We start from the raw sequence: 24,533 nt of genomic DNA on the forward strand, positions 1-24,533 counted from the left end.
GAGACTAAGCTCAAAATCACACGATTTTTATCTTAGTGTGAAGTGCAAGAGCTGTTAGCCTCTGAGCTGGCTTTGATCCATTTCTTAAACCACGATTCTACTAAGGAATTTTTCACGCTGCTCGTGAAATGTCACATTTCTCTGTCAGAAAACGACAGTGTAACCCTGAAAGTCTGTAAGGCAGTCGGCTGAACCCCCTTCCCTACTGCAGAGTAAATGAAATATAAAATAAGAGCCCATCCTATGCCCTCACCACACCAAACACATGGCTATTTTAGTGCCCGAAAGCTTGCCCGTCTCCCAGATACGTTTGAGAAACTTGGCACTACGAATCTCTGGGTGTTCTGCCCTCCAGCCAGGAGTTGTTCACCTGCCTCATGCTGATTAACTAAATGGCCTTTCGCCACATGTCCAGTCTCCCTGTTTGTGCAGCTGTGCTCCAAACATCCTTTTCATGCTCAGCGTCCATGTCTTGGAAAGTATAAATTGGTGTGGATTTCTCAGTCTTAACAGGTGAGGAGACTGCCTGTTTCCAGATAGTAAAACATCCTAACCCAGAGATGTGATGAACAAGAAGAGAACAACCCAACTCGAACAACCAGAACAGCGTTGTGAAAATACAATCCACATTAAAACTTCCGTCCAAGAAATTCTGCTGGGGAAACTCAAGTTTTCCACTTAACCAGTATTCTCAATCCAGCCGCATATTGAATTCATCTTAAGCGCTCTCTTAAAATGTTCATGCCAGATCCCATCCCACACCAAATAAATCAGAGTCACTGGGTGAAGGACTCACGCATCAGGGTTTTTAAAGGTCCCCAAGATGATTCTAAAGTTCAAGTGTAGTTGAGAACGAACGACCTAGGCCAAGGGTCAGCAAGCATTTTCAGTAAAGGGCCGTATTATAAATATTTTAGGCTTTGTGGGCAGTTAGTCTGTCCCAACTACTCAGCTGCTGCGCTGGCACAAAAGTAGCCACAGACACAACATGAATGAGCATGTGTGGCTGTGTTCCCATGCAGCTTTCTTTAGGAGCACTGACATTTCAATTTTATATAACTTTTCCATGTCACAAAACGTCCTTCTGATTTTTTTTAATCACTTAAAAATGCAAAGCTCATCCTCAGCTTACAGGCCACACAAAAACAGATGGCTGGCCAGATCGGGCTGAGCCACAGTTCACTGACCCCTGGCCTGCACTGCAGATTGAATCTACCTCTTAATCAGAGCAACATTTCTCAGAGCAACATTTGCTCAGTGACACATTCAACCAGTCCTGGAAAGATTCCCTCCAAAGCATGGGTACCTTCAGATTCAAGCTGGTCCAGGCCATATGGGGCAGCCGTGTTGACAAGGCCGATGGATGGAACAAGGGTTCTTCTCTCAGAGGACGCCTCGGAATCAGAAAGCTCTGGAGAAACGCTGGGTGCCTCCTCCGTTATTCCAGGGGGTGTCACTGGAGAGCCAAAAACTGGTGTGATCCACTCCTCCTTGGGCCCTGTGACGGTGTCCTTCAGGTCTGCCAGACACAAGAGACAGGATGTGACCCAAGGATGATCACTAAGGGAAATGTGTGCTTTCACGTTTCAAGAGAGAAAGCATTAATGACACTTAGACCAGCGCCCCTCCCCACCCTGCATCTGCCCAGCTACCTGAAGCAAACACTTTATCTTGTAGGAAAAGATACTGTCTCACATCAGATCTCTGTTTTTAGATGTTAACTTCCTATTTATTCTATTGGTGATATTATGGATGCTTTAGGGTTTTATTTCATTTATTACCAAAGATAGAAAATTTAACAAAAATTTATTAAAGTATATGCTAATGACAGCTTTAGAAAAATCAAGTCAAAGAGTAAGAACCTAGACCTGCATCGGAAATATAGTCAAGTTCAAAGCAGCCAAAGTTATCCCCAGGTCTCCCCAAATCTCCAGGGTGGTATTTTGCAAGCCTGGTTGATCATCAGAATCTCCTGAGGTAACTTTTTTTAACGTCAGTTTCATGCTTTCCACATATCCCAACTTACTAAATCAGAATCTCCTTAGTGGTGACACCTCAGAAAATATTTTTAAAAGCTCCCAGGATATGGATTCATTGAGTCTCTCATATATTGCTATCAAGAGCATAAATCGGTGCAATCAACTTTGGAAAACAACTAGGCATTGCCTCCTAAAGTCAAAAATTCATATACACTATGTCCCAGCAATTCAGTTCCCAGGTACATACCCAAGAGAAACTCCTACACACACACAACAGAGGTTGTGAAAAAGAATACTTATGGCAGTAATGTTCGCAATAACCAAACCTGAATGACCCAAATGCAAATCACTAGGAGAGACTGGATGAAGACTGAATGAATAAACTGTGATGTATTTTCATAATGCAGTATTAAAAGCAGTCAAAACAAAAGAGCTACTAGAGTAAGTAAATCTTAGCCATAAAATATTAAGTAAAAAAAAGTAAGTCCCCAAAAAGGCTATCTACAGGACAACACCATTTTTATAAAGTTAAAAATCAACTAAAATTTTTAAATGTATGATTCTCAGAGCAAATATAGATGCAACAAAACTAAAAGGAAAGGAAGTCAAGGAGACAATGAACACGAGATTAAGGATGCTGTGAACAGTCAGAGGAAGAAGGGGTTGAGACGAGAAGGGTCATGGGGTTCCATGTAGGTTACTGACAAGGCCCTTGGGGTATTTGAGGGGAGTGGAATTAGAAGGTATTTATTACACTGTTAAAAATAATTCTATTAATAAATAAAAGCAGGCTTTACTTAGACCAATGTTAAGACAAACACAGGAGATCCAAAAATAATTAGGTAATAATTTTATAATTATTAAAAGTTACCCCTGGCTGGCATAGCTCAGTGGATTGAGCACGGGCTGCGAACCAAAGTGTCACAGATTCGATTCCCAGTCAGGGCACATGCCTGGGTTGCAGGCCACAGCCCCCAGCAACCACACATTGATGTTTCTCTCTCTCTTTCTCCCTCCCTTCCCTCTCTAAAAAATAAATAAATAAAAATCTTTAAAAAAAAGTTACAAAAGTCACCCTGGCTGGTGTGGCTTAGTGAACTAAGTGCCAGCCTGTGAACCAAAGGGTCAGTGGTTTAATTCCCAGTCAGGGTACATGCCTGGGTTGCAGACCAGGCCCCCTGTAGGGGGCGCACAACAGGAGATCACACATCAATGTTTCTCTTCCTCTCTTTCTCCCTTGCTTCCCCCCTCTAAAAATAAATAAATAAAATCTTTAAAAAAATAGGTAAAAGTTACAAAAGATAAAAGTTATTGACAATGGTTTCTGTCATTCTGATGATCACCCGGTTTTGAAGACTTCACTGTCTTTAAGATATCAGAGCATCTGAGGACCTCTGATACAGAAAGCAACTTGTACACATTATTTTAAACACGTAAAAGAACCTGTCTGTTAGAGAGGCATCATTTCGAGATGAACAAACCAGGCTTGGAGACATTAAGACACTTACTTGAGGCCACAACAGTAGCAAGGGCCAAAGCTGGGATTCATACCCACGTCCTCGCTCTCTTCACCTCACCCCTAGCAGCCGGAGTTGTCGGACTAGGACAGAGGTCTCAATAGATGAGGTCTGGCCTCCTTCCGTTCCTGAGAGGTTTTTCTTAGGCACTAACCCATCATTCTTTGAGGCTATGTGACATCTCTTCGAGTAAGAATTCGCTTACCTTTCCCGTTCCCTCTCCAGGTGAGGGGTGTGTGCACCCTGGTGACAGGCCATCTGCTCCTCTCATTCCATTCTTATCAATACACAGAAAAGACCCACCCTCGTAATACTGAGTCCGATTCCCTCCCTTACAGACCTTCCACAGCGGGAGTGACTTCGAAGGACAGAGGTGCGGCTGTCGGTGAAACTGTAGTGGCCAGAGTCTCCCATCTTCTCGACAGCTGAGTGACACCCAGAACATCAGACGAGGCAGAGGGGGACCCTTTTTCTTCCGCGGTCTCACCACACTCTCCGGTAACCGGGAGGGTGGAAACCTGCTGCTCTGGTGTCACCGGTGACAAAGTGGCTTCTGCTTCTTGAGCAGCTGTCGTCATCTCTTGAGTGATGGTGTCTTAAAAAAAGGGAAACAATGTTTTAAAATAAAGCAAATTCCTATGTTTTAAGAAGTCACAGTGTAATTCATAAATTGAAGAAAAAATCAGAAAGCTATTTCAGGGAATGGGAAGGCAAAGAGATCACTTAGAAACAAAATACCAGTAAAGAAATGTTCTCGGTGTTGCTGCTTTCAGGAGTAGTAACTCCATCTAAGGCAGAGATTAAGAAGTTAATATAAAGTAAACATAAGATAAAATCTAAACCAAATAGGAAGATCAACAGCTGAGCTCCCTTTAATGAATATGAACATAATCAGTTTGTCAAGAAACAAATTATACAGAACTAAGTTATAAGCAGAAATTTTCACATTGGCATTTTTGAAAGTTAGCATTTTGAATTAAAGGGATAACAATTCTAATAACTAATATTTACAGAGTTTCCATTACATGCCAAACACACAAAAAGCTAAGTACACAGTGGATATTATCTTATTTTCTCCTCCCATATGTAATAAGGGGAAGTAAGTACTAATATCATTCAAGGAAGCCACACATCACAGTGGTTGAGAATGCAGGTTCAAGAGCTAATTTGCTGGAGTCTGAATTCTGACTCAGTCACCTAGGAGCTGTGTGGCCATGAAAAAACTACTTATCATCTCTGGGACTTGAGTTTCCTCAGCTGGAAAGTGGAAATAAGAGTATCTTTCTCACAAAAGATACTATTAGAGTTATTGACATAGGAGATGTTACAAAGATTAAATTATGTAACACATGTAAAATCCTTGGAACATGCCCCGTACTTGGCAAGTATTTAATAAATATCAGCTATTATTATGTGTTTTACAAACAACTTAGGTTTAAAGAAGCTAAGGAACCTGCATCAGCTTACATAGTCAGCGCTCACAAACACGGGGCTGACTATGCCTGACGGATGTACAGCTAAAGAAGCTGTTTACACACTCACACATACACAGTGAAATACTCCTTAGCCATGAGGAAGAAGAACAATCTGCCGTTGCTCAAGGAACAATCTGTAGATTTGCACTTGCCTCTAGATCATGAAAGTAAATGAAACAGACCTATGGGGAAAATGTATCTATCCAAGGTCCCTTTCTTTACCTTATAATCCCCTCAAATAGATTATTAAAGATTATTTATAATGGTCAATATTTACCCCCTTTTTAGGGAGGAACTATGCTGCAAATTTTAAATACTGAGCCACTCTTAAACTTCATTTCTAGAAGACCCTGCTATCTCTCTTTTTTAAACACTAACTCTAGGCCCACAGCATATCAGCAAGCTCAGTACGCCGTGCAATGGAAAGGTAGTATTCTAGGAACAGCTGAAAAGGTTTTCTTTAAGTTTTTATTAATGACATTATGGTACTTCCTATGTTTGTATGTTTTTCAATATAAACAATTCCTTTTCTTGGTCCCCCTTCAGTTCAGATTATTTTCTCTTTGGAATTGAAGAGATTTTTACATTTGATGGATCAACATGCCTGGTAAAAAGACCGTGTGAGTTACAGGAAGGTCTCTAATAGGCTTCATATTTGCACCTGGTACCATTGTTTAAGTTTTGCTTTCTTTTTCCTTTCTCCAATGAGGTTGTAAATCTCTTGAGAGTCAGGAATCACTGCCCTTGTCATATCTCCAGCACCTAAGACAATGTCCTGCCATAAAAAGATAGTAATATATAGCTGTATCAGTTTAAGCAGTAAGCATTCTTTATGTTGCCCTAATTTTTGAAAGCATAATGAACACTTTTGAGAACAAATGTGTAAAAATAAATGTCATCTATGCTCATAGTTTCATGAAATAGCAAGAAATATCAAAATGACATTGTACTTTGAATAACTGACTGCTATTAGACAAGGAAGGGTGAGAACCAGAAATAGTAATGGGAATTTTTAAAATAACATTCAGCCCTGGCTGGTGTGGCTCAGTGGATTGAGCGCCAGCCTGTGAACCAAAGGGTCGCCAGTTTGATTCCCAGTCAGGGCACACGCCTGGGTTGCAAGCCAGGTCCCCAGGTAGGGGCACGTACGAGGCAATCATGCATTGATCTGTCTTCCTTCTCTTTCTCCCTCATTTCTCCTCTCTCTAAAAATAAATAAATAAACTTAAAAAAATAAAATAACATTCAAAATTTCTGTACATTTCTCATTCTTTCTACTTCTTATAGGGATAAAATATGATAATTATTATAGACTACTATCAAAACCTGGTCTTCAACTGAACCATCTGAAGAACAAGCTGAATCAGAAGACTGGTAAACTTCCCTGGCTGGTGCAGCTGAGTGGATTGCACTGAGTGCAATGCAATCCAGCTGGTGCAGCTGAGTGGATTGCACTTTTGGTTTGAAAACCAAAAGGTCGCAGGTTTGATTCCCAGTCAGGACACATGCCTAGGTTGTGGGCTTGGTCCCCAGTTGGGGGCATGTGAGTGGCAACCGATCAATGTTTCTCTCCCTCTCTTCCTCCCTTCCCCTCTCTGTAAAGATAAATAAATTTAGAAGACTGATAAAAAAATAATTTAGAAGACTGATAATCCACTCATCTGTTAATAATACCCCAAACACCAAGAAATCATTGCATATCCTGAAGTAGTCCCTAGGACCTAAAGTGATTGACATGAGTTGCTTCTTCTGAAAAATACTTATAACCACCAGAAAATGGGTAGAAATCTTTAGGCTACTCTCTAACTCCTATCGTCAATAATCTCAATTTTTCACATTCTATTTAATGCTATAGCACAAAAAATTAAAGTGAAAGTAATTACTCCTGTTCCTCCCTCTATGAAGAACATATAGAAGCTGTTTGATTAATTTGGACAATGCAGGCAGTCAAACTGGATCATTCCACTCTGAAAGATCCTCTACCTTCATTTACTCATCCATTGAACCAGTTTTTATTGAGCACCTATTAGGCGCCAGATATGATGCTATATTCTAGAAATAAAAAGTAGTTGCCTATGAAAAGACTATTTAAGTGAGGCAACTAAAACTATGTTCAGAGCATATTCAATAATCAAAATAACCATCAGACAATTACCAAACTCATTTTACTTTTTAGGCTATATTAACAGAAGCTAAAGTAAGTCTATTACATAAGAATCATGGATTCAATTGTGCAATGAATAATCTGGAACTATGTGACTTCATGCTCCACGAATATCTTAGGTGTCACAGAGAACTGAAGTAAACTTCTTGTTACGTCATATCTAATATCTTCATGGTCATGTGAACCCAACTCTCTTCACAGAACTTAAAAACCAACTTATAAAAATTTTTCTGGCCTTGGTTGGTGTAGCTCAGTGGATTGAGCACAGGCTGCGAACCAAAGCATCGCAGGTTCGATTCCCAAACAGAGTACATGCCTGGGTTGCAGGCCACAGCCCCCAGCAACCGCACATTGATGTCTCTCTCTCTCTCTCTCTCTCTCTGTCTCCCTCCCTTCCTCTCTAAAATTAAATAGATAAAATCTTAAAAAATATGTTAAAAAATCTTTGAAAAAAAATTTTTTTCTGGAAACTTCTATGAAAACATACATGATACTAGGTCTTTCAGTCCTTAAAAAATAAATTGGACATGTTAAATTCAATCTTTTATCACTTGAATTTAATCCCAATGACACTTTATAAAACATATTACAAATTTGATATTTTCCCATTAATTAATCTACTTAGCAGAAGTAGCAAGCTGTGCGTATTCCAAAACAGTTCAGAATGAGCATATGCACATTCCACTGTCTTCTCCTCCCCGAGCTGTCATCTAACCAAACACACGTAATAAAAGAAAAATATTATCCATCAGCAACAAATGGAAGCCTTGTCAGCTCACAACATTCACAGATGTAAAGGCCAAGAGGAAGGAGAAAGTGCGGAGGAATAGAGACAGCAGAGGAGACTTATCTGTATTGGTTCCCCCCCTCTTATTTCTAGATGAGCTTCTCTCTGGTCAACAAAGTCAAAAAACTTACCTGGCCAAGACTATGAGATAAATATTTACCTAAAGATTTTTGGTGAGAAATATCAGGGTTAGGTGTAATTTTTTTACAACAATATGCAAGTGAGTATCTTACATTGTTTATTACACCACTTAAACATACAGCTGATGTATATACTGACTTGCATGTTTTCATAATAAGATGTTTGAAAAATATTAACTCTGCGTGAGGGTTTCTAAGCACAGTTGACCTTTTGGCTCAGACGGACCTCCGTGGCTGGGAGGCTGTCCTGTGCGCGGCAGTGTGTCTGGCAGCATCCTCGGCCTCCACCCCTGGACGCCAGTTGTGCCGCCCCTCGGGGGTGACAGCCAAACATGTCTCCAAACACTGCCAAAGGATGAGGTGGGGGAAAACACACTGCTCCCGGTTAAACACCACTGGTCTATAGGCAGGAGTTATATTTGGATGTAATATTTATTTAAAATATATTTTTAAATTTAATTTTGCTTGTCATTAAAATTTAGATAACTTTTTTTGAGCAGACTCAAAGTAATTTTAATGCAAATAACAAAAGGAGTTCATCTGAGAAAACTGTACTTGAACAATGATTAAATTTAAAAAATAGAAAAAAGGAGCTCATCTGTCTCCATCTATAGCCCCTCAATGAAAGAATTACAGTACTTTCTGAAAATGTCCTTAAAATGCTCAAAATACAGTTCCTTCAACTACAGTGGTTATCAGTGATCTATTTGGTTCTAACGGTTCTTCCTGGCTGTCTCGGCGGATTTTCTTTGTCTTTGTTGTTCTCGGATAACTGATAATAAGCACCAGGTGAGGGCTGGTTCTGCCTACAGGGAAGGAGGCCGGATATTTTATCCCTCCGCCAGCACCTCCTCCCCGCCTCCCCACTGAATGTCACACCTCAGGGGGAACAGCCGCTCTCCTGTTTCACGAAACCTTGGCGTGGCAGATGGATGTGGGCACTGAATCCCGCACACTTGTGGCAACCAGCCAGGAAAACACAGGGGGTCATTTCAGATTCTCACAAGCCCCTAAAGTTTTAGGGAAGGAAATTCACACATTGCTTGGGGATTAGGATTCCCAGATTTCCGGTTCTGAGGATTGTTTGTTTCCACTGTTGCCACCAGAAACTATAGAAAACTATAGAAGGGTAGAAAGCTTAGGCACTTCAGACCCGCCTTCCTCCAGAGGTGCACGTGGCATCCTGCAAAGCCCAGGGTGTGACTCCCACTCCCACCCTCCACTAGGCAGGTTCCCATGGAGGCAGGAGGTGGCAAAGATAAGTTACTTATAAATTGTCACTTTTAAAAAAACAAAACAACACTTAAAACCCGTACAATGTTATATGTCAATTATATCTCAATTTTTGAAAATAATAAAACCAAATTAAAGCATTCCAAATTAAAGAAAGCTTGCTTTTGTTTCTTTTACCTTTAAATATATCTCTCAGTGGTTGGTGCGCCTCAGACTCATGTTCCGAGATGGAAACAGTGGTCTCTAAGAAAACACCGCACTGTTTTCCTTGGTGGATTCCATGAAGTCTGCAGTATTTTGAAATAGGTTTACAACAGAGGCTGTCGTATCTTCCATCGGACTTGTGGGAGTAAAGGAAACTTGATGGGTGAAGGCGGATGATCTCCCATCCCCGTCGGCTGTGAGCAGGGTTGTCCCCGTGTGAGTGTCCCCTTCAGGCAGCCTGAGACCCGTGTGTGCCTCTCCTGTGAGAGGTTCATCCCTTTCCATGCTTTCCATGCCACTATCGGTTACTTGGGCTGTCGGAGACATCCCCATTCCCATCTGAGTCTCTGTACTGTCTCCCAGCTTTGGGGTCTTTATCTGGCTCACACTCTCTAATTTGGTGTCGTCCCACTCATCACTCAGGGCAGAGGCAGCGGGAACAGCTGTGCTGACACTCCCCGTGACTTCTGAGGCCCCCAGCAGGCTGTCAGTTTCCGGCTCGACACTCAGGGCGTACTCGGAGATTGCAAGCCCGTGCCTGGTGGCAGTAGCCTGGATATTATCAGCTGTCATCTGCGAAGGCTTCTCCCTATCAGACATGAGGCTTCCAGGCTCGGTGCCTGCTATGGGCTCAGCACCAGGAAAAGAAGTTGTTCTAGGATCTGTGTCTGCTTCAAATTTCTCAGTCCTTGGATCGGCAGTTAGTATTTTGTTAGTATTCACATAGGATGAAGATGAATATCCCAGACTAATGCCTCCCTGACTTTCAGTTGTAAACAACTGATTATCCACATACTTCCAAAATCCTTGTGTTGCTTTTGTGGTCCCTTCTACAATGGGCTGAATGTTGGTACTACCAAATGGTTCCTCCTTCTCATCGATATTCCGAGAAGCAGTGGCCGTGATAGGGCTGGTTACCATGGCCTTGGAAAGCAGGGTTCCAGGAGGCATTCTCTCCAGCTGGCTGGAACCAAATGCTTCTTCCCCTGCTCGGACCACTGGCTTAGAGGTAGTGTCAATACCAAGGCTATTAGGCTGCATGAGCCCAGCGCCTGCAGAAGGGGTTTCTTTGTTTATAGGGAATACTTTACTTAACGGCACTGCTGATGGTCCCACTAACACTATCATTGGGTCTTCGGAGACCACTGGTTGGAAAGTGCCCTTGGAGGTGATGGAGTTATTTTCTAGGTCATCCACATCTATCTTCTCAGATGGCACTCCTTTTTCGTTAACATGTGTCGCCTCCCTCCTTTCCATTTTGGGGAAGGCCAAACATTGTGCGGCGAAGCCGAGAAGCAGAAGGCTACAGAAAGCCAGACAGATGTGCAGCACAACTGGTCTTCTCATAGTGGAAGGGAAAGGGGCCCATAAAACAGCAGAGCTGATGGTGGCAGTAACTGGGTCCTGTACAAAAGCAAACCATATCAAACTGTCATATAAATATATTTTGTAAATAAGCCCCCTTTGAATTAAACCGTAAGTAAAATAATCTCCTTGACTTCACGCTCAGAAATGGTACATAAGAGAGAACCGTTCTATTTCTTTGTACCTTTGAGACAGGGATAACCCAGTTCATTTTTCCCTGCTGACTTCTGCAGCTGATTTAACTCGATGCTCTCTAGACAAAGGCACACATAGTTCAAGTCCTCACTTCACTGTTTCTTAAATACCTACTTGAAATAAACTACCCTTACAGCCACATTTGCAATATTCTCCCCAAATTCCTCTATTAGTCATGTAGTTAAATGACTGCAGAATGGCCAGGACAACATTTATTGGCATTACATTCAAAGAACCTTTTAAGTATATTTTATTTTTTAAGTATATTTAAAAACTATTGAGTGTCATCATAAGATACTGAATACCAGTTATAGTCAAAACTTTAAAAAAATATATGTTATTTTCAATTCAGTTGTCTTTAAAATGCTTAACTTATTTCTTTTCTCTGCATCAAACATAAAAATTATAAGTGAAATCTTCATGTTCAAAATGGGATTAGAAAAGTTAAAAGAATTAATGCAAGTACTTATTAAGAGAAAAAACATTTTAAGAGAACCAAAACACATTTTAAATTAGTAGTCTTTACTAAATACACATTATTGTAATATTAAGATTCATTGCACTTTTTAAAGTGCATTAAATGCACACTCTCATCACTATTAAAACTACATCAAAATTGATAATTTTACCCAAAACTTAAGGGTTTTAGTTCTTATTATCTATTTGGCTAAGTAAGGCCCTTTCCTTTCGCACCATCAGAAATTTCTCAGACGCAGCAGATTTTCTAGAACATTAAACCTAGGAAGGAAAGTTCTAAAATAAAAAACTTCTCTTTATAAAAGTTATACCTTTTCTTTCTTTCATGCCTAATCATTCAACTCTCTGGTTTAAGCATGTGACACGCACACATAAAGTGTAAAAATTTGCATTTTCATAAGGCCTTTCCCCTTTAAGATGTTCAAAGCTTTCACATTTTTCTCTCATCTAATCTTACAGACCCTTTTGAGACAGAGTGGAAGTCAAGTCCTTGGCCCTAGGTAGCTGTTGGAGGGGAAAAAAAGGCCAAATTTTTCTACACAAGGAAAGAGGAATCCATGAATTCAGAGCTGGGGCACCCTGCCGAACTCCCAGCACCACATGAAGGAAGCATCGTTGAAGCAGATCCTCCAGCCCCACTCCAGCCTTCGGACAACTACCGCTCCAGCTGACACCTCGACTACAACTTCCTAAGACACCTTGAGCCAGAACCACCCGGTTCAGCTATTCCCAAATTCCTGGGATTCCATCCAAGAAATGGGATGAAATCATAAACATTTATTGCCACCAAGTTGGGAGGTAATTTGTTACCTAAAAGCTTGAATCCACAGTAGTTTGGGAAAGTACAGAAATGGGCTGATGCCATGAGGTGTCATAGCGCTGAGTGTGGAAAAGCAACAGCGTGTCAGAGACCACAAACGGAGCAGCAGCAGAACATCAAACCAGAGGTGACTAGGAGACATATAAGCCCCTGCCCACCCCCTGCCAGGAATCCTCGGGATCCTGAGAGAGATGTTAGATTTTTCCCATATGTAAGTTGAAGGTTTGAACCAATTATATTTAAATATTAAATTACATACAGATAGCTAGCATTATTTCAAAAGGAGAGAATATGGGAAACATATTTGGCAAAGAGGAAATTTCATGAGCCAAGGCATGTCAGAGTTCTGGACATTAGTTATCACTACAGATGAGCCAAAAGGCATCCCAGTTCACAGCCAGGTACCAGCTTTGGTACTAGTAGTTGCCCTGTCACCTCTATTTTCCTTCCTTAAGACAAAAATATATGGCAGTAGTACAGCACGATTGCTCACAGTTGATGACATTACACGTTCAGACTTCTGCAGACAAGCTGAACTATGAAACCCTGTATAGTGGAAGATATGTAAAAGCTACCAATCTGTGGTTCATTTCTGATCTGTTCAGAGAGCTGCCCTTTACTGAACAAATATTTTTTCCCAGATGTAGGGTGTGGCATAAAAGCTTAAGCTACGAGATCTTACACTTCTGGATAAAAACCTGAAAAAAAAAAACCAGGCCATCCTGGTGACAGTAGAGTTCAGAGGGTCAAGGACTGGTATCAGAAAGATGATTCCTGAAAGCCACGGGGATGTAAAATATGTCACAGGGAATAGAGTAGCCAAAAAACATGTGTGCATGACCCATGGACATGGACAACGGTGTGGGGATGGCCTGGGGGAGTGGGGGGCAAAGCGGGAAAAATTGGGACAATTGTAATAGCATAAACGATAAAATATAATTTATTTAAAGTTTGAACAATGATTCCGGAATCCTAGCTTTACTGTTGATAAAACTTGCTGTGTAACACTGGGCAAATGGCTTCAGTGTCTCCTTTGATAATAGGAGGAGTGAAAATAATCTCTGAAATTCCTTCTTCCTCCATGATTCTGTTTTCATATTTGATCTATATGACTTAAAATATAATATTTTCATATTCCCACAATTTTGCCATCAAATAGGCAAGGCACCCAAATGATTAAACAAATGCTTCACATTTTATGTAATATATTCTGGAGTCATGTGCACCAAGAGAATTTTATGATCAAATCAGATGGGGGGGGGCACAAACAATAAAGATTTAATATCATCTCAACTGCCTTTCCAAGCAGAGTTTTCCTTCAAGGTTGCATTTGCACCTAGGTCTTGAGCTTCAGGACATTGGTGTGAAAGGAATTCTGCCAGGGCTCTAAAAGACTTTCCTTCTGTAACTAAGTGTCGGCCACCTGCTTTGAAAATCCAATTATGAGAGGAAAAGTGGGGGTGCACTGCTAGCCTATTCTATGTCTGTGTGTTGCGGCCATATGCTCCTTCTCTCCTATTCAGAATGACGCCTGAACTTCAAAAGAAGCAGAAAAGACAGCCGGTAATGGCAGCAGGGCACGTTTGCAACTCAGATAAATTGGTAGATGACCTTCAAGTTCCAGGTCTCTCTCAGTCTTTCAAAGCACAGTCCAGGTTCACAAAGCCACTCCAACGACTGGCTTGGTGCCCCACCCCCACTGGGAGTTGCATGACATTGGAGAATAAATAAGAAAAGGCTGTCCGTTGTCAATTCAGTGACAATATTTCTAAACTTAAATAACCATCCTCTCCCTGGCAATTGCCTGGCACAGAGGAAATGCTCAGTAAATATTGGCTGAACAAACAGATGAATGTCTATGCTCACTTCGCTGGGAGAGGAAGAGGGAGTGGGAGACTTCACTGCTTACTAGAGTTCTGCATCTCAAGTGTCTTAAATTAACTCAATCATTGGAACAGTTAATAAACAAAAGAAGATTCCTCTAACTTTTCCTTCACACTGTGACTTTGGATGCTGCTTTCCCTTCACTATATCCTGATCAATTAATTCAGATAAATAAACTAACCAAATTGCTGAGCATGGATATTAGCTTCTAATCACTTAAAAAGCATCCGTTTCAGAGCAAGTCAGTCACACTTGGTCTATTGTTTGCTATCAAGGTATCCTAATGGCTCAGCAGTCCTCCAACAATCGACTGCATTTCTTTCACCAGCGGGTAGATAAGCTGTCCCATCAAGCATTATCTTTGACAGTCTTAAATAGATACAGTCCAGAATCTGTTTCTTTGTTAAGTCTAGGCATATGCATGTTTCAAAGACAAATGAAAGACAATATTAAAAAAGAAAAACACCCTTTAGCTGTCTTATTAGATTTAATCAGTTGGTCATTATTTTTTCAACTAAAATGTATATTACTATTGTTCAGTGTATTACCCAAATGCACACACAAAGGGGACCAGCATGTTAAAGCATCCTCCTCAGTGAAAAAGTTACTTTTTTCAAAGTAAATTGGGTTCCAGGTATGATATATAAGGAACATGAGCATTACCCTGAGAGTACTCAAGACACGGGAGGGCTGTAGAGTTTGCCAAAACATAAAACAAAAAACTGGTGACAATCTGCCTGATAATTTTTTTCCCTTGGGATAAACACAAATACCAGAAGTAGCTAGTGCGGGGTTTGAGGAAGAAAGCTGCCTAATCTCAGATTTTCACTGTCTACTGGAAGTCACTTGGGTGCCACCCAAAACGTACCATCTTCTTCATCTGCAGCTGGTTGTCCCCTGGGACTCTTCTCTCCTTTACATTTCAGATTCACAACCTCTATGGATTCCTTCCTCATAATATCTCTTAGAATTATCCTTTCCTTTCACCTCAATGAATTGTTAATATTTTAACTGCCTTTTAATTGATGATCTTTCTCAGACTCTCTCTTCTCCAATCCATTTTATACAATCCAGATGGTTTATTCTTAACACTAAAAATGACAATAATCAACTTTTTAAAAGGCTACCATTTGGGGACTCCTAGGTGCCAAGTGTTGTAAGTGCCTTATGTAAGTTGTCTTATTTAACCCTAACATTGACCTAGTGACATAGGTACTACCATTATCTTCATTTCTTTGTTAGAGGAGAAAACTACAGGCTTATACAGGATAATAAATTGCCTATAGAATCGTGTCTGTTTCTAAACTTGTAAATTCCATTAAGACTTCAAGTTCCCTGCCTTTGCCACCACAGCCCTCTGTTTGCCCAAAACACACAACTTAACACTCTCAGACGCGCAGTTGCCAAACTCCGTATCTGTAATGCAACCCCACCGCACTGGTGCTCAGCACAGACACCACTGCCAATGAGGCATAACACCCTCTTCTGTGCCATCCTCATTTCAGGTTCCTAAGTTTTTTGCTCACGACACTGCACTAGTCAGAGCTCCCTCCTTCTTTCCTACCCTAGGTATCCAAACCCTAGGCCTCCAGGTCATGTCCTGTTTACCAACTGCTGTCACCAAATTGCCTCACCCATCCTCTTTCCACCCTTCTCCCAGCTTCTCTAGTACAAGGAATCGTGCCTGTAAGTCGGGTCACCTCAAATAAGGTTATGTTTTATGTACACACACACTGATCTTTTAGCTTCCTCTGTTTGCCATCTAATTGTTAATAGTGGTAGCCACATAGAGGAGGTGTTCAACAAATATTTGCTGGCGTGATGTGAATATAAGTAACCATTTAAGAATGTGCAGCATCTCCATTTTATATTGTAAGATTTTCAATGACATTTCATGGTCTATCCATGTCTAATGGCATGTTGTGTTCATCACATAACCAGTTTTGGCTATTTAGCCAATGTATCATTTTAATAACTCGAATAACTTCTGTATTCTCACTTCTGCTATATTTTAGGTTTTCAGCATTTATTTCATTTCAAAAAATAAATCAGCAGTAACAAGTGACAAGTCTCAGAGCTTCAGGTCCACTTGCTTCCCTGTTACCGTCTCACCTTTAAAAATCCAATTAGTGATTCTGTGATTGATGAAGGAAAGGGAAACTCCCTTCTTTGTCTGTATCTTTATAATCTCTCCCTTTTGTGTTTTTCCTGATCCTCAGTGATTAATTTGTCACGGTCCTATCTTTTCTTGTTTTAATCCTGAAGGCCTTCATTGCCAATGCTATTTCATCTGCCTCGAATTGAGCTCATCAAGACTCTGACCCTATTAACCCAAGTGTGGCACCCAGCATTGAGGTACCCCATTTCTGATGCACTGTGCTCCTGACAGCTGTTAGTGGCCTGATATATTGGCTTCAAGATCATCTGGCCCCCGTCATTTTTCACTATAAAGTAAGTAACTGGAATGACAGATGATCCTTTCAGCAGCATGCTAGACCACAGAGGAGGGAGGGAGAATAGAGTGACCACAAAGAAAAGCAGTCCCCCAGGAGGAAAGCGGCATCAGTGCTGACAGGGAAGAGAGTAAGTAGGCTGGACTGAGATGGTTACTCTGGCAACTATTAATACCTGCCCAGGGTTTTACTATCCCTGCAGACCACAACTAAGTTCTTTCTACATATGGAGCCCACGGCTTTAAGTCTCCATAATTTAGCACTGTAGATAAATGAAGAAGTCTGTGCTTTATCACCCCTGGTGCATCGTCCTATCCCTAATAAAAGAAGCTAGACTTGAAGATTTAAGCAATGGTTTGAAGTTCCACCTCTACCTTGGGCAAAATCACTGAAACTCGGTTTCCCTCGTTGCAAAATGGAGATAATAATGCTCATTCTGTTTTCTTCAAAAGGTGGAAGAGAACCCAGAAGGTGACAATAGACATGAAAATGGTTTGAAGAAAAAGGTTTAGGTAACATACAGTTTAAGACATATTATTGTGATCCTGACATGCATTCCTTTCAAACTGCAGAAATGTAAGCAAGCTGAAGCATCCATGACATCCTTTTTCCCCCTAGCTCTTTTCCACGGGGCCTCCCCTTCCAGCTTCTCATGTAGACAAAGTGATGGGGAATCATCCCCAAGTAGGTATTTCAAGGAATAATCGTAAGACCTAACATTTTAAGCTGAAACTTGATTCAGACAATTTTCTTACAACCACGAAGAAAACACAATAGGGAAAAACAGGATTGACCACAGATTTTCATCAGGGAATGAGTTTTCATTTCATAGAGATTAAGCCCAGGTTTCCTTGGAACAAGTCAGCTTCCCTGCCGTGAGACTAAACAAACACAACTACAATACCATGCGCAAATTTTCAGGCAAACATCTGCAAATCAACAGTGAAGTACATCTTTAGCTGAAGAGTGGAAACAGGTAAACCCACCTTCTTCCTTCTGATTCTATACTTATATTTAGCTCCAAACCATATCTGTAATACCACAGTATGATATCAAAAAGTTTAGCATGAAACGCCAGAATACAATGGTAAGAAGCTTCCTATGAAAACAAAGATAAATCCACATCTCCCTAATTAACTCTGTTGCTGCAGTTACACCAGACTCCTGAGACTTGGGACTTTTGTGACTAAACGCAATCAATATCAAGTCTGCGGCGTAAGTGCTTGGTTCATTCTTCTGACAAATATAACAACTCTACCTTATTCATAAAAGTAAGTCTACCCTTAGATCTCTCCTGTGTGTAAAAGTAAGTAGCGATGTTTTGATCCTATGAAACCTCACCTGAGTTTTGAGTTTCTTTCAGTAAAAGGACAGTGATGACAAGGGAGCGAGTCGGTTCGTGACTCTGTAAGCTCTTGGCTTAAACGAAACTCCTCAGAGCCCAACAGCATCACGTGGGGTGGGGGAAATGCACAACAAGGAGCGGGAGGCATACAAACATTGGCCACACGTTTTGCTCCCTATAGAAGAAATCGCTCAGAGCTCTATGGAAGGTTTCGTGAACCACTTCCTCTCCTCCCCCTTAAGTCTCAGGCTAAAACTTCCAAACAATGAACGCAGATACTTCAAAGCAGCCTCTCTCCTCTCCTCCACCACAGCTCTGCCCTGAAATGAGGTTTCGAGATCCTAGGAGACCCTTGGGATCAACTTGGGAGGGCAGATTTCTCATCTTTAAGAACTCCTACTTTTAACAGTCTTTGGTTGCTTCCTCAGCAGCCAGGACTCTACGTGTTCAGATTCTGCACAGGTCAGGGTCTGTCAGTGACCAGGACGCACAGGAGTCATCTGGGCACTTCCAGGCAGCACCTCGCCAACAACCCGTCTAGAGTCTCAGGCAGAGCCTGACCTCCGCGTCTAACCCGCAGGCCCTCTTTCCAATTAAGTGACCTTTCCAAGGAGCGTCCTCCTGCCGCGTCCTGGGGGACTGGCCAGGGTCTGAGTAAGGAGGTTCAGAGACATCTCTGCGCCAAGCACTGAGCTGTTTGTTTTCTGCAAAGTAACAAACAACACATCTCGGTGGCCACCGCAGCCTTCACTCGCTCCTCAGCTGCTGGGCGCTGTCTGGCATAGGGAACATTGCGATCACCGCTTGGAAAGGCGCAAATCGCGGTCTTCGGGAACTTCCCTATCACCGCTGTGAGGCTGGGAGGGGAGAGCAAGAAGAAAGAAAAGCCCACACAAAAGCAGCTAGCCCTGCAAGCTCCGCCAACACAAAGGCCCGCTCGCTGGTGCGGAGCCCGGAGGCTGGGCTGGAGCGAGGAGTGCGGCGAGCCCTCCGAGGCCTGCACTCTGCGTCCAGAGCGCCCCGGGCTGCCCCTCTTCACCCGGCGGCGGGCGCGGCGTTCCGACTGGGGCGCAGGGCGCACGCCTGGCGCGCCGCGGACTGCCGCGCTTCCCGGACTGCACAGCTCCCGCGTCGACCCCGCACCGCCCTCACCTCCGGCTCAGTCTGTGCCCCGGCCCCGGGTCTGCAGCCTCGGCCGCCGGAGAGGCAGGAGCCGGGCCGTCCTCACCTGTGCGCCTTCAGCAGAGCAGCGCCCGGAGAGCGGCAGCGCCCGCTCTCAGCATCCCCGCGGCGGCCCCTGCAGCGTTGGCGGCCCGCTCCACAGTCTGGGATGCCAGGGGGAGGGCGCTTCGCTTTGTTGCTTATTCATGAGGCCGAGGTTACGGCTGGGGATTGGACGGATGATGTGCCCGCCCTGGCTCCGCTGCCACAGACACCCGATGCGGTCGCCCCACGCCCCTCGTCTCCCACTCCTCCGCCTGTGCTCCAGCTTCGAAGACAAGCGGCGGGGGTGGGTCCTGCTCTGGACGCTGCGCCTGAGACCCTTCCCGAGACCCCCTGCCCTGCTGCCCTTGTTTGAAGCTTGGACTTCTACGACAGCTTTCCTTCAGTGTCTACGAAGAAGAAACCAGGCTCCGTTTTCGCTAGAACAGCCCGAATTTCTCTGGTCCTTGGTTAGGGCAAAGGGGCGCAAGTCGGAAGCTGAAGGGCGTTACTTGTGGAATTTGTACGATGTAGCGCGCCCCGAAACAAGACCCTGTAAAGTAGCCCTACACAAAGTGTTCCCTTCTCGATCACCCAGAGAACTTGAACGTAAGTGCTAATAAGACAGAGGGTTTATTGAACCCTTTACTCCTGCCTGCAGGCACAATGCTAGGTGCTTGTTTCACTCATTACCTGCTTAATCTACCCAAATAACCTGAAAGGTAGATTTTGGTGATCCCCATTTACAGGGGAGAAAGATGAGGCTAAAGGCTGCGGAACTTGCCCAAGGTCTTACGGCTAATGCGGCCACAGTAACTCATGACCTCCATCCTCAGTCTCTCAGGACTGTGTTCCTTCTCTCTTACTTTCAACTGCAGGTAAAAGGGGTTGTCAGTAACCTAGTCGCCCATTCCCAAGCAAGCCCCACAGCTCTTCATATTTGCAAAGCACTTTCCACATACATCATCTCTTGTACTTAGTAACTCCCTTCTTTTTAATATAAGCAGCCTCAGTCCTGTTTCATAGTTACCTGTAAACACCTTGAAGTCAGGGCAAGGTCTCCTTCACCTTTGACCCCCACACCTAACACAGTGCACAACTGTGCACTGTTACCTAGTCCACCCCTCTTTAGAAGATATTACCTTTGTATTTCTAGAAAGACAGTCAACAAATAGTTGCTGAATGGAATGTGATTGAACTGAATTGAATCTGTAAGATCTGTGTTTGATGCGTATTCAATTTAATACCATGTCAGTCATTGCACTGTGACCAGGCCGTCTACCTGGATTCAATACCCACCAGGTGAGTAAGTCACAGCCAGCCTGACCAAGGTGTGTTTCAACATTTTATCTGTAAGTCAGTTGTTTGAAACTCAGACCACATCTCATAAAGCCAATGTTAGGTAGTATGGTGAGATTCCTAGCTAGACCACAAAAATTGATCCAAATGAAGGCAAATAACAGTACTAATAAAAAAAAAACCTAATCAGTGAGGTTGGACCAGAGGAGCAAACCGAATAGATGACAGCAGGAGGGAAGGATTCCAGCTCCCACATGAAATATTCCAAGTTCCTCTGACATCCCTCTCCCTCTCGTTACGAGACCCCCTCTAACGTCCTGGTGTTCTCCTTTCTAGACACCTGTGTCACTGTAGGTCTAGAGACCTGTCCCCACCACAGAACTGTACTACCCACACCTGCCTTACACACAGTTATTCATTCCCCAAAATTACCCTTCTCCCATAACAGAATTCCTATATCCCTTTTTCTCCATCCACATTAGTCTAGCTATACAGTAAAAGTAAAGTGATCTCATTAGAACTCCTTTATACTAGTCCTTTATCCTTCCCAAAATGGTTTGTATTGCTTTAAACAGCTCTGGTTAATGCCATTTGTCTCAACAGCTACTGTCGGTACATGGCAATGATAATGAGACCCACTCCACCACACTGCACCACACAAATTGTAAATCAAGGACAGTTGTACTCTAAAAGTAAATCATATCAGTAAATCCCCACATAATGAAAGTTACTAGCCTTTTACGGGTAAAGCAAGAAACTGTGTGCGTGCATCAGGGAGGTTGGAAACACCCAAAACTACAATCAGGGTAAGTAAGCATGGGGGCTCAGGAAGGCAGGTTTAGTTTTGGGGTCACCAGATTTAGCAAATGAAAATAGAAAAATCTCAACTCAACGTTTGGGACATTCTTACACTAAAAAGTATTTATTGTTTATCTGAAATTCAAATTTAACTGGGAATTCTATAGTTTATCTGGTTACCTTTGCAGTATTAGGTGATTACTTGGTCCTGGTTGGTAAAAACCTTCATGATCAGAAAGATATCGGTCACATGTAGCGAAGAACAGGACAACCAGTCCCAAGAGCCAGGAGTGGACAATGTCCATTCAAATGCCACCCAGAAGGGAGAGTATTGGCAGTACAGACTTGATGCCATTGGTAAAGCTATCACTAATTGGGTAGAAATGCTTCACAATATATCAGTTAATTCTCTTTATTCTGATTCCCAGTCACCAAGTAACTATCTGACACCTTGGTTTCCCATGCATAATGCCCATCAGGCACTGCTGAAATGAGATACGTGAGCTGAATTGTGTGTGTCTGTTTGTAACAGACCTACTCCTGATGCCACAAAAATTGGGTTCTGGTCTTACAAGAGTGAGAGCAAGACTTGGAGTGGGGCTGGCGTTACCCGAGTAAGTGCCACTTACGGGCGCACATAAGAGCTCTTGAAAACCAGCTGGCAGGACTTCCCCAGACGCTGCACTACTGTTTCCTGGGGATGTGTTTTGTTTTAGTTTGTTTTGTTTTCATTTGAGATTACATGAGTGACAAGCATGTGAGTCAATAGAATAAAATGAAATGAAAGAGACACATGAAAAAAAAAGCTTCTCCGAAGGCTGAGTTTACCTGGCGTCTCCTCAAAACCTTTCCTGTCGTTCAGTGATTTCCCCCCCTCTTTAGGTTTTGAACCCTCTAAAACTTCTTCCTTGGATTCTGTTGCTCTTATAGGCTCCCAAGGCACTCAGTGAAGAGGCGCAGGCATGGATGGAGAAGGACAGGAGCTGCTGTGTAGAGCAGGGGCATCTGCAGATTGGATATTCTTCACTACAACAGATGGTCTTTCCTTTCCAGCCTTCTTTTATGAACACGCGCTTTCTGGCATTTCCCAGTGTTTTCTGCCCCACGGCTCCCTGTCTCTCCTTCTCTGCTGGGGACTTCCTGGTTGCTGTTAATTTTTTAAGTTGAAGCTCCCAGGAGCCGACTTCAGTGTAAAATAGTATTGTTAAGTATACTGTGCTCACTCTGGGCATTCAATAAATATTTGATGATTATGATGATGATGATGTAAATAATGGTAATTATTGTTAGAATCCATTGTATTAATTCTGATAGATGTATTCAGTGCACCCAAAACCCTCAGGACCCTTGACGCGCCCTACTTCAGCACTAATGAGCTTAAACTTTTACTTCATACTAAGTTGTCTTTAGTATGCAGTTTATTGGGACGATAGGTAGGTAGAATGAATCCAGTAACGATGTGGTTTTCGTTAAAACAAAGCTCAGGAACTGCAAGTTTTTATATACTGCAGTTTTTTTAACTCTTAACATATAAGGCCATTATATTTATCTATAATATTCAACTCTTATGCAAACACCCAGAAGAATTCTCTTGCTTCTTTGCTTTACCTCAAGAAATCTGTAATTGTTGTAGAAGCAGAATATTATGTTTTACATTCCCTTCTTTTTAAAATCTGTTATTTTCCATATTCGTTTAGTAAGTGCTAGCTTTCTTTAGGCCCTGAACTTTCCTACTCAGTTCTAACAAATGTTTTCGTGCCTGTTGCCTTGAAAAAGGGAGATAAGAGAGGAAAGAGCTACTCATGCAGGTACAGAAACAAGACTTCTAAACAGTACATCCATGTAAAAAGAAACTTTTTAGATGAAGCCAAGGGTGAAAACATTTATAAAAAAAAGAAATCTTGTCTTTTTCTTTTTCCTCCTGCAGCCATGAATAATGTCCTTGTGAAATTGCCTATAAAAATTCTTTGAAAGAGATTTGAACATTAAAGTTTTAATGTCTCCTCTGGAATATACTCTTTAATCCTAAATGAGTTGGTCATCATGAATATATTCAAAATGGCATCTATAACTCTAGAAAAGATATAAATCACCTTTTACTATGTCAGACAAGAGTCTTTTCTCCATCCTGTCTCTTTTTTTGCATGCCTAATGCTAAATAAGTTGATGACTTTAATAGATTCCTTATCTTAAATAATGGACATGAGGTATTTATTATTAACATAAGAGCATGCATATTTACTCTTCTCTGCCTCTACTGAGGGTAGAATTAAAGCAAATGACTTTACCAAGGAATAGCAAAGCTCAGGCCTGAAGATGTACTCCTGTTAGAGTTCTGAGAGACTGGAATAGATTAGTGAGAGACATTATATGATCTCTTTTGTTCTAGGTTTCTAAAAAAGGATAAATTTTGTTCTGGCTGGCTTGGGTTTTCTGATGAAACACCATTTTCTCACTCAACAAGGAAACAATGGGGATAGTTATAAATGTGGGGAAACTACCAAATCTATTTACTCTGGCTAACTGCATTATTGTTTATTATCTACCCTCCAACAAATATTTTTAAAAACTGGATTCAAGCCTTAACATCACATTCAGAATATACAGTGCATGTTCAATCTGCAGCACATTGACAGCAAAAGCAGAGAACAGGATATTATCAATGGAATATCAATGCCGTGTAATGAACATGTACTTGGAGCTCATAACCAGAATAATACCAACAATCTGAACATCTGTTTACCAAGGTTTAGATATGGCATGGACACCAGTGCAAAAAAAGGACTTTCCTTCCCTGTTCCTATGCACCATGACTAACTCTCCTGGCCAAACTGTCTTGGGCCTGACAGCAGAACTGAGGTTGTAATTCAGTCATCAAGCAATGAGCCATCCAACATGTCATGTGGGCTATGCATTTATTTTGACGTTGAGTTTACCTCCATGGTTAATCAATCAACAAGTGTTTTTGTGTTGTGGAAAATACTGGTGTAGATGAAGGTATATAATGGAATGCAACTTTTCTTATAGATCTTGAATACAGCAAAGAGAAAAGGTTATATACACATAGACATTACTGATAATACATAATATAAAATTTTCCTAAATGCTTCTTCAGTGATATAAAAATGGTACCAATTTTCACCATCTTTTTTCATGGTACTACTACAGAAAGGGAATATCTAATGAAGCCTACGT

The 24,533-nt window shown here is 42.0% G+C and overlaps 1 protein-coding gene across 1 annotated transcript in view; it reads right to left on the reverse strand.

Annotated features, from left to right (window-relative positions):
* The window catches only part of ARMH4 (armadillo like helical domain containing 4), a 105,057-nt gene extending 85,660 nt beyond the window's left edge, over positions 1-19,397 (reverse strand). The window contains 5 exon segments of the mRNA XM_036010361.1: positions 1,307-1,519; positions 3,837-4,091; positions 9,473-9,547; positions 9,550-10,903; positions 19,267-19,397. Of these exon segments, the coding sequence (XP_035866254.1) occupies positions 1,307-1,519; positions 3,837-4,091; positions 9,473-9,547; positions 9,550-10,846 (1,840 nt within the window). The 5' untranslated portion in view covers positions 10,847-10,903; positions 19,267-19,397.
* Between the last annotated feature and the right edge of the window lie 5,136 nt (positions 19,398-24,533).

Source organism: Phyllostomus discolor, chromosome 1 (genome assembly GCF_004126475.2).
Source record: "Phyllostomus discolor isolate MPI-MPIP mPhyDis1 chromosome 1, mPhyDis1.pri.v3, whole genome shotgun sequence".
Lineage (NCBI taxonomy): Eukaryota > Metazoa > Chordata > Mammalia > Chiroptera > Phyllostomidae > Phyllostomus > Phyllostomus discolor.